General features: G+C 50.6%; 1 protein-coding gene across 1 annotated transcript in view; it reads right to left on the bottom strand.

Moving 5' to 3' along the window:
- Positions 1–217: 217 nt before the first annotated feature.
- CRYL1 (crystallin lambda 1) overlaps positions 218–9,401 on the bottom strand; it is a 91,087-nt gene continuing 81,903 nt past the window's right edge. The window contains exons 6-8 of the mRNA XM_012778651.3: positions 6,325–6,430; positions 1,129–1,235; positions 218–749 (exon numbers count right to left, since the gene is read on the bottom strand). Of these exons, the coding sequence (XP_012634105.1) occupies positions 636–749; positions 1,129–1,235; positions 6,325–6,430 (327 nt within the window). The 3' untranslated portion in view covers positions 218–635. The remainder of the gene's footprint in view (positions 750–1,128; positions 1,236–6,324; positions 6,431–9,401) is intronic.

Below are 9,401 nucleotides of genomic sequence, written 5' to 3'. Positions count from 1 at the left end.
TGTAATTTGCTACAGACGTGGGAGTCCCCGAGGGCTGGGAGGTCAATGGTGTTTCCTCCCAAGCTCCGTCTGACCACACTGGTCCAAGCTGGATTTTCACTGAAGGAGGGACAAAGGACCCAGAACTCAGCATTTGCTCACTTCCCATTCATCGTGGTCGCTCTGAAACACGCCAGCCATCGGGATTGGACACCGTCGTTCCCAGAAAAAGGATGTCTTTATGCAATCATGAACTTTTATTGAGAACAATCATTAGCAAAGTAGAAGTAGCTGCCCCAGAAATGCAGCATCAGAGAGTACTCAGAAATGGATTCGAAAACAATTATAAAGATATTTTGCCGCAGATTCAAATGAAACTACAATCATTGGCTATAAAATACAGCCACACGTAATCACACTGAAAACAAAAACTGAAAATCTCCAAACTCTCTGAAGGCAGGAAACCCACAGCCCTGAGAATCCCAGTGCGGTTGCCACTTCCCTGCCCAGGGCTGTGACCCACAGTGACTGGAATGCCACCCGGCGCCAGCACGGGGTCCCCACGGCACGTCTCTGTGACGAGATCTGATTAAGTGCTTCTGATTTTCTCAAAGAGGACTTCAAACGAGAGGAGTGGCAGTCACGGCACGAGAAATTCACTGGGGCTGCATCTGCCGCTTCAGCTTGGAGAGCTGCATGAGGCACTTGTCCCTCCACTGCCTTCTGGCCTCCAAGTGCTCCGGGTCATCAGGCACCTTCGTGCACATGGCCTGGGATAAGGAAGAGGGGAAAAAGCAGCATGAGGAGGAAATATCAATAATTTACTAGGATCGTAACTGATGTCCGTGTTTATGTAAACTGCCCACAAATTGCTTTCAAAGACAAAAGGGTACTACTAAACCCTCCCTCAATTATAACAAGCTTTCTTCCAAGCCTTTAGAGACCTAAGTCCCTGGGAGACAAGTTGAGATGAATCACTAGCTCACTGGTCACACTGCTCTTACGGGGTCCTGCTGACATGATGGAACCGTGGACAGGCAGGGTTAGGAATGAGGAATCACCAACTTCAAGGGCTGACGTCCCAGCTGCAGGTGGAGCCCACCGGTGGCAGGCATGCGCCGGCACGCTTCTGCACACTGCGTCTCGTACCTGATTAACCTTCTCAACCGTGTCCCTGGAGAACTCTGGAATGGGTCCAAAAGTCTTCAGGACACGCTTCATGCCTTCGCTGTATCTGTCGCAGTAGTTTGACATACCTGAAATTGCAAGAAAACAAGAATCCACAATATCAGCAAGAAAGGTCCATAACTCCACACTGAGAAATGCGTCCACAGGCGTTGCTCTGGGCTCCGGTTAGCCACGTTCTCTCCGGTGGATCAAGGCAGGCCGGGCCCGCCGCCCGCCTCTGGCGGCTCATTTCCAACAGCGTTCAAACCCAGACGGACGCAGCAGTGGGTCAGTCAGCCCAAGAAGGTAACAAGGAAACAACGAAACTGCAGGACTTACAGAGACCTGGAGCTAGGCTGTCCCCTACCCCACAAGAACTGGGCATGATTAATTTAAAATAAAAGCAATCAGTAATAAATACTCTCAAAAAAAATAAAGAAAAAGACAGACAAATACCTTCTGGGTTTGGTTTTGATTGACCTACACTGATGGGAAAGCCTAAATTCGTTGAGTTTCAATTTTGTCTCCTCTGTGAGCAAAAATTCCTCGAGAAGTTGTTTTCAAGGGTAAAAAATTCAAGCGTACCAAGTTTTCTGCCATGAGCACCTGCAATTAACTGGTGGGAACCCTTTTCAAAGGAAGGGGTTTCACTTGCCTAACGTAAGTGTGAACTCGCCGAGCAGAGCCGAGACACACTCCTCGAGGGCCAGCGCCGGCTCAGCAACGCCGCAGAGCAGAAGACCGCCTGCATGTTGTTAGACGTTATTTACCTCTCTATTTATTCATTCCAACTAAGACAAGATCTAGGCACAAATACAGTGTATTCCTTTCGGGGCGGGGGGCAGAGACACAAGAACTGGATCAAGTGCAAAGAGCCCACACCCCCCCTGCCTGCGGGTCGGACAGCAGCCCCTCCCCACCTGGGCGGCCGCGGGGTTCAATCCACGGACCACACTGGTCTCTCGATTACTTTCCATTCTCCAAACAAGTGCTCATCTTTCACTTTTCTGTGAGATCATTCAAATCTCTGAGGGGCTTTCTGGAACTTAAGAAAGTCCCTACTGCCTTTTATAAAATTTGTAAGGTTTTATAGGGACACTTAACAAAATAGAATAAAATGTGGTGAAACTCTTTACAGTAAAACTCATAAACTCCCCCCCCCCCACACATTTGTTCAGGGAACCAGTTAAAATTTCTCTCTCAACAGCCAGGTGTGGTGGCACACACCTGTGGTCCCCGCTACTCGGGAGGCCGAGGCAGGAGGATCGCTTGAGCTCAGGAGCTTGAGACTAGCCTGGGCAAAACAGCAAGACCTGTCTCAAAAAAACAAAACGAAAATTTCTATCTAGCTATTAATACATAAAAGCCCTTTCTTTACCACGTGCTCCAGGCTTCCTCGTCCGTGAAGGGGAGGGCCACACCTCGTGCCCAAGCCGCCGTGCGTGGGCTGCGGCTGCTCCAAACACAGGGCGCTCACGGTGATGGAGGCTCAGGACCTCAATCTGCCTTTGTACAATCAAGTCCCTGTAAATTTATGACTGACTTATTTGCAACACCTCCCCTTCCATTTAGGGAGGGATAATTTATTTTCTACAATAAGTTTGGCTTTTTTATACCATGAGAGGAGAACCAACTGGGACTTACTCTAAAATATTAGTTTAATCGGAAATGGAAAAAACACAAGGCAACCCACGTCCCCTCATTCCCGAGTCTGCCCTTCGCGCTGCTCCTACCCCACGTGGCCGTCCCTGTTTTCCTCCTACGCCTCCACGCCCCGTCCCTTGAGCTGTTCCTCCAAAACCCTCACGGGGCTGAGCTTCATAGAAGACTCAGAACCTCATGTCTTAAGGGTACTTACATGGAAAACAAAACAAAATGGAAAGAACCATTGATTCTCACGAGATCAGACTATCTCGCTGCTCTCTAACTTGGGGTCCCTCAGCTGTGAGCCCCAAGGTGGGGCAGCGGGTCTCCCGAACCTGCAGCATGGCAGGATGCCTTCCCGTTCCCATCACGGAGCAGGCGCCTGGGGTGGCCTTGACCCGGCGGGGGGCCACGTGCTCCGCTCTGGGAGCCGAGTTTCGTGGACAGCATAGCTGCTACCCACACCAGAGGAGTCTGGCTTTCACGTAGCTGACGAGCCCACACTTACGCGGATTTACCTGCTTTTAAGAGACAGGGTTTCACAGATCTCAAGAAAATCAAAAGGCCTCAAAGCACAGAGCGGCACCACCCGACTCCTCCTCTCAGGATCGGGTTCCCTGGGTCGGGGAGGTGGAAGCCGCCCAGGCTCCCTGGCCTAGCCAAGCCCAGCCCCCACAGCCCCCTGCAAATGAACCAACCCCCCAGGGTAGGCACCCCGATTAGAAACAGACAAGCGTCTACACGTAAGGGCAAATTTTGTGAGGTAAGACGGTAAATAAACATCCATTCCCCTGGAGGTGATTTCCAGGGGCTGCCAGATTCTGAAGCACCCGTCTCACAGCAGAGCCACCGCAGGAGGAGAAGCCCCGGCAGCCCCGGGACGAGACAGAGCGGCGCCCACTGCTACCTGCTGGTCTCGGCTCAAGCTCCGCAAGAGACAAACCAGGCGGCGAAGCTCGGGGTACCTGCTCAGAGGTCTCTACTCCACAGCAAAAGCACCCCACACTGTATTCCTCCCTCAGGTGCCTGCAAATCTTTCTGGGAGAATTAAAAAAACCTAGGAAAGTAGTAAGTTAAACAAATAAGACAAAACCATATGAACATGACATTTATTAAGGACTAAATACATGCCAGCCATCCAGCCAAGCGCTCCCATCTGGTTCCATTCTCACACCTGTCGGGAGGCAGTCACTGTCACGTCCCCATTCCACAGATGAAGAAACTGAGGTGCACTGAGCTTAAGTAACTCACCCGAGCCAGGGCGGGGCCCCAGCGACCGGCCAGAACTGCTGCTGTGAGACCTTGTTCTTAAAAAGTAGCCAAAAGGCAAAGCAAGCACACTGGCCTCCTATTTCTCAGCAACTATTTTATTAGATTAAAAACAAATTCTAAAGTATTTGAACTAGTTCTAGATAAATGGTAGCTTTTAAGACCAATAACCACCCTTAACCTGAGATGCTGGCTTTACAAAAACAACATCAGAAAAAGAGAAAAAAATCTCTCAAACTCCAATCTTGATATATTCTAGGTGACACTGTGAAGAAGAATGACCATTTCCATTGGTTCTCAGCCAGATCTTATAACCGTCTAACTCTGGTCTCTGGAATGCTCTGAAGTTGAAAATTACATCCGCCCAGCCTGATCGCATTAAGCCAATTAGGTTTTCTTATCATACCTGCTGTGTTTGAAATTGTCACGGCCTCCTTCCTGTCTGCCACCCATTTGATTCTTGAGTGTCTGCTTTCATTGGCTTCTGTTTCTATTTGTTTGAAAGTCGAAGCTGTTCTCAGTTCTCTCCCTATCAATTTCTCAAGATACCTCAATTATCTTTATTTTTCTCAAGGGAAAAAATACCAAAACAAACTCAAGAAAACCAGAGTGGTGACAGGCAGAGCCTACGTACATTTCGAATGCTTAAATGCGCTCGCCACTCGTAAGGTTCTGGTCGCAAAACATCTAAAGTTATCCAGGACTTTATTTTAATGATACTTCAAGACTCTCGTTTCCCTTGCAGAGGGCGTCTTTCTTTACCTTGCCTTCCTACGTTCAGCGGTCCTCCTCACACAGAACTGACAGGCCGGCGCCCGCAGACGACAGCCCCCTTCCTTCAGCTGCTCTCGGCAAAGCTGGGCGCTCGGGCAGACGCACAGCAGAGACGGGCTGCGTGCGCATGGCGCGTGGCAGGTCCACTCGGGGACTCACGCGTGTACCTGCCGTGTGCAGGAACATGCCTAGTAAAACTGCCTTGAGTTATTCGTTGGAAAGTATGTTTCATGTGAAAATTGAACTACTACTAAAATGCCGTGGAATTATAGAACTGAAGTCAGACTCTACGAGGTCACCAACTCCAACTCCTCCTCACTGCAGGGGTTTCCTTCCTTCTCAACGTCTAAATGTCCCCCCGTGGGCAGCCAGGTGCCCACTCAGACTTGCCTGCTCACAGCGTAGCCTTCTCTGCACATCGGCTCCAGTTACTAGAAAGTTCTTCCTGCCACGTACTGAGCCCTGACCTGTGTGTGCCTGCCATTTCCAGTCTTTTGCTCTGGGCTCCACCCCCACAAAAGACATGGACAAGCAGACAGGCAGGCACCTCTCTGGTCACCTTTTTCTGGGTAAGTCTGAGTTTCTCAGTATCCTTGGTTAAATATAGACCATGGAGCTGCATACAACATCCCCTTTCTCTTTCTGCACGTTTTCTAGCTTAGTATTATAAATCTACATAATTGAAGTTTATGACAACACAGAAAAGCAAAAAAGATAATAAAAGTTACTCATAGCTTTGACACCAAGAGATAGCTGGTAATATCTAGGGGATAGCTTTCTAGATTTTTATACATAGCTTTTAAATTTTGTTTTACTTATGTACAGGGTTTTTATTTGTTGTTTTTTAAATGATGTCTTCTTTTGGGATTATTTAAAAGTCTCACTGATGGAGTTTCATTCTTAGAAGCATCCTGTCCTTCTCGAGGTGTCCGACTTTTGGAGTCACACATCACAGGCTCAGACCTACCTCCCCCAGGCCCTCTGAGTCTTTGGGTCGAAGGTCTGGCCTGCCCCGCCCCAGCGCCCTGCCCATGGACGCACCTCCTCCAGGCTCCCTTGCCTTCCGGAAGGGAAACCTAGGGCTCAACAAGTCACACTTAAAAGCTGCTCATGTTTAGGCAGAAGACATGTCCAGCAGAGGTTCCTGTAGGCCAAGTCTGCCCTCCTAGCCTTTTCTTCTTGCTTCTGTAAATAACTCCATCTTCCTTAGGAAAATGCAACTTTCTCTTCTGCAAGGCTGGATGACATGCAGCAAAGTAACCGGCTCTCTTCCTCTGAGCTGTCACTCGAGCACACTTCACCACACGGGGCCCTGAGGTGCATGAATCCACGTGGATTTACACCTCAGTGCACACAGCTGTGTCCCAACCGTCATCCCCTGCAGATGCTACTATCTCTACTCAGTTGTAAGAAAAGGCAAATTTGACAATTTGCAAGACCCAAGAGAGCACTAAATAGCACAGAATTCCCATCTCAGCCCCGAATACGCACCTTCCGCATTGAGGTGCATGGTCTCCAGGGGCCCGATGAACGCGTACCGCGTGCCCAGCCCTTCCGACATGACGAGGTCGAGGTCGGTGGGAGACACTACTCCATCCTGCGTGGGGAAAACGGGCGGCACACACATGAGTTCTCTGCAAAGACAATTTCCTTACCATCTCTTCCATCCGAACTCCTTTATTATTTATTTATTTATTTATTTATTTTTTTGAGACAGGGTCTCACTTTGTTGCCCAGGCTAGAGTGAGTGCCGTGGCATCAGCCTAGCTCACAGCAACCTCAAACTCCTGGGCTCAAGCGATCCTCCTGCCTCAGCCTCCCAAGTAGCTGGGACTACAGGCATGCGCCACCATGCCTGGCTAATTTTTTCTATATATATTAGTTGGCCAATTAATTTCTTTCTATTTATAGTAGAGACAAGGTCTTGCTCTTGCTCAGGCTGGTTTCGAACTCCTGACCTCGAGCAATCCGCCCGCCTCGGCCTCCCGGAGTGTTAGGATTACAGGCGTGAAGCCACCGCGCCCGGCCTGAACTCCTTTAGAGCAGGATCCCAAAATACTCTCTGAAGCGCTAAACAGGCTGCGTATTCCTCATCTGAAACGCTTGGGACTGGAAAGGTCTCAGGTTCCAGATGGTTTTCAGATTTTAGAACACGTGCATGTGCGTAGTATCTTGGGGATGGGGCCCAAGTCTAAACACGAAATTCATTTGTTTCACAGACACAAGTAGCCTGAATGAAATTTTATACAATATTTTTCAGTAACCGTGCACATGAAAAAATGTGTGTACACTGAACCCTTAGAAAGCAAAGCGGTCACTATCTCACTTCGGCACTCAAAAATTTGCAGATTTTGGAGCATTCTGGATTTCAGATTTGGGATACTCAACCTGTAATTATATTTTGATTAAGTTTTGCATGAGAAAACTATAATATATAATGGGTCCTGAAAAGATACTATTTTGTGAAATGGCCAAATACCAATTCACCTTTCCCCTCCCTGCAATCCATCCGGGCTTGAGGTCAATCCCTCCCCACCGCACCCTTCAGCCTGTGGACACCTGCAGCTGCGGGGGCAGGGAGGAAGGGGCACAGGAGGAAAAGTGCGGGGGGCCTGTCTGGATACCTGCCAGGATGCGGGGCTGAGATCAGAGCCATCCAGAGCGGGAGGGAGGTGTGCTGTAGGCTTCACCTGCCTGTGAGTCCCACCTTGCCAGCTGTTAATGAGTACATAGAAAGTGATATTCTTTGATGAAATGTAGCTTAGAACCATGGGTTTTTTTGCCAAGGTGGGGCCCTAGAATCATCTGCAAATGTGAATTGCAAAGCAAGAGGCGTTGAGGTGAGATGTCCAATCTGCCACCTGTGTTACTTGGCCTCATGCTACTTTGGGGATGAAGCAGGAAGCCACTGCAGTTCACTCCCTTGGGGGTGTCTTCACCGTGGGCATTTGACTGGCAGTGGCGGCCTTGTGGGAAGCCGTCACGTTCTGCCCTACACCTTCACAGGTCAGACTGGCAGGTTCCTGGGGACTCTGCCACTCCAGGTCTCATCTCCTGAGCGCTGCTGCCTCTCACAGACAGTGCTGTGGGGACAGAGGCCACTAACGCCATCGGCAGCCTGGTGGCCCTGGCAGCCCTCAGCTGGGAACCTGACTCTCCTACCCCAGGGGCACATCCACACAGCTGCTTCCGGTTCCAGCCACCAGCCGGGCAGGCTGCCCACCACGTGTGTCCCCTTGGCTTGGGCTGTGGGCAAAGCCTCTGCCTCTCCCTGGAAGGGCTGCCTGTCGGCACAGGGCACAGCCTCCCACCTTGCAGGTGGCCCCTGCTGTCCCGCTGCCACCTGTGGGACCTCCTGCTTCCAAGCTCCAAAGGCCACCACCCAAGAAGCTGAGCAAGAAAGGGGATTTGCAACCCCCGTCACTGGCACCTCAGCTGCTGTGGGTGACACACAGGTGGTCTCAGGTGTGGGTGGCAGTTTGGACACCAGGTTCACCTGCAAAGAGCTCCGTGGTGATGCAGGAGCAGAGGACGGAGCCCAGAACCAAGACGGAGACAGCCAGGCGGCGGTGAGGGCAAGTGTGCTGACTGCGCCCGGCAACTCCCTCTTCGAGAGCCGCTTTACTTAGTTTTGCAGACGACGCTGAGCTGTGCTCGGAAGCGGGTGCACCGTGCTCCCTGCCGCCAGCACCGCGTGGGAGAGTCCCCACCGCTCCGTGTCCTCTCCGACACTCGGTGTCCCCAGGCTTGCTAAACTGGTAGGGAACAGGGTGTCTGCTCGTTCTAAATCATCCCACCCTGTGTTCGTCGGGGCTGCTAAGGAGAACAAATTAATTTATCCGGTTCCCTCAAACGCTGACAAGGTTCGCCTCCTCGCACTTCCAATAGCAAAGCTGTAGGGGAGGGCGCGTCACTGAGGCACATGTACAAAGAGAAGCCCCTTAAATCTTTAAAAGATTCTTAAAAACTCAAACAGAGTAATGAGCACTAAGACCACTGTTAGTTCAAAACCTGGTTTTTGTACCATGTCCTGAAAAACCACTAGGCAGAGTGCTAAGGACTCCTCTTTACTGGAAAACTTCTTGCCTCTACTTCCTTTAGCTACAGGCCGAGACTTACTGCCACCAACTAATGTGTGCGCCTGGCCAGGGCAGGAACTTTGTACCTGGAACACTGGAGTCAGCACCTGGCTGGGGGAACCACAGACTCATCTGTGAAGCAGGAGAAAATTCGAGATAGTCAGTGAAGCACTCGATTACTACGGTACGACTTGTAAGCATCACCAGGGTTTAGGGATGTAAGAGGCAGGGTCCCACCGGGGAGACAGAGCCAGCAGGACACACAGACTCATACCGCGCGGACCCGGCACATGCCATCGTGGGGCTGGCAGGTCTCGAGCCCACAAGAGAGGCTGCAGCTTGGCAGGAGCCGACCCTGCAGTCCACAGGTGGAGTTTCTCCTTCCTCAGGGAAACCTCAGTACTGCTTTTAAGGCCTTTCAACCAACTGGATTTAGCCCACTCCGATTGTGGATAATAATCTCCTTTACTTCAAGTCAACTGAGCTACA

The sequence above is a fragment of the Microcebus murinus genome, chromosome 13 (assembly GCF_040939455.1).
Source record: "Microcebus murinus isolate Inina chromosome 13, M.murinus_Inina_mat1.0, whole genome shotgun sequence".
Lineage (NCBI taxonomy): Eukaryota > Metazoa > Chordata > Mammalia > Primates > Cheirogaleidae > Microcebus > Microcebus murinus.
Note: the sequence above shows the minus strand (reverse complement) of the source record. Positions and strands in the feature narration are given on the sequence as shown.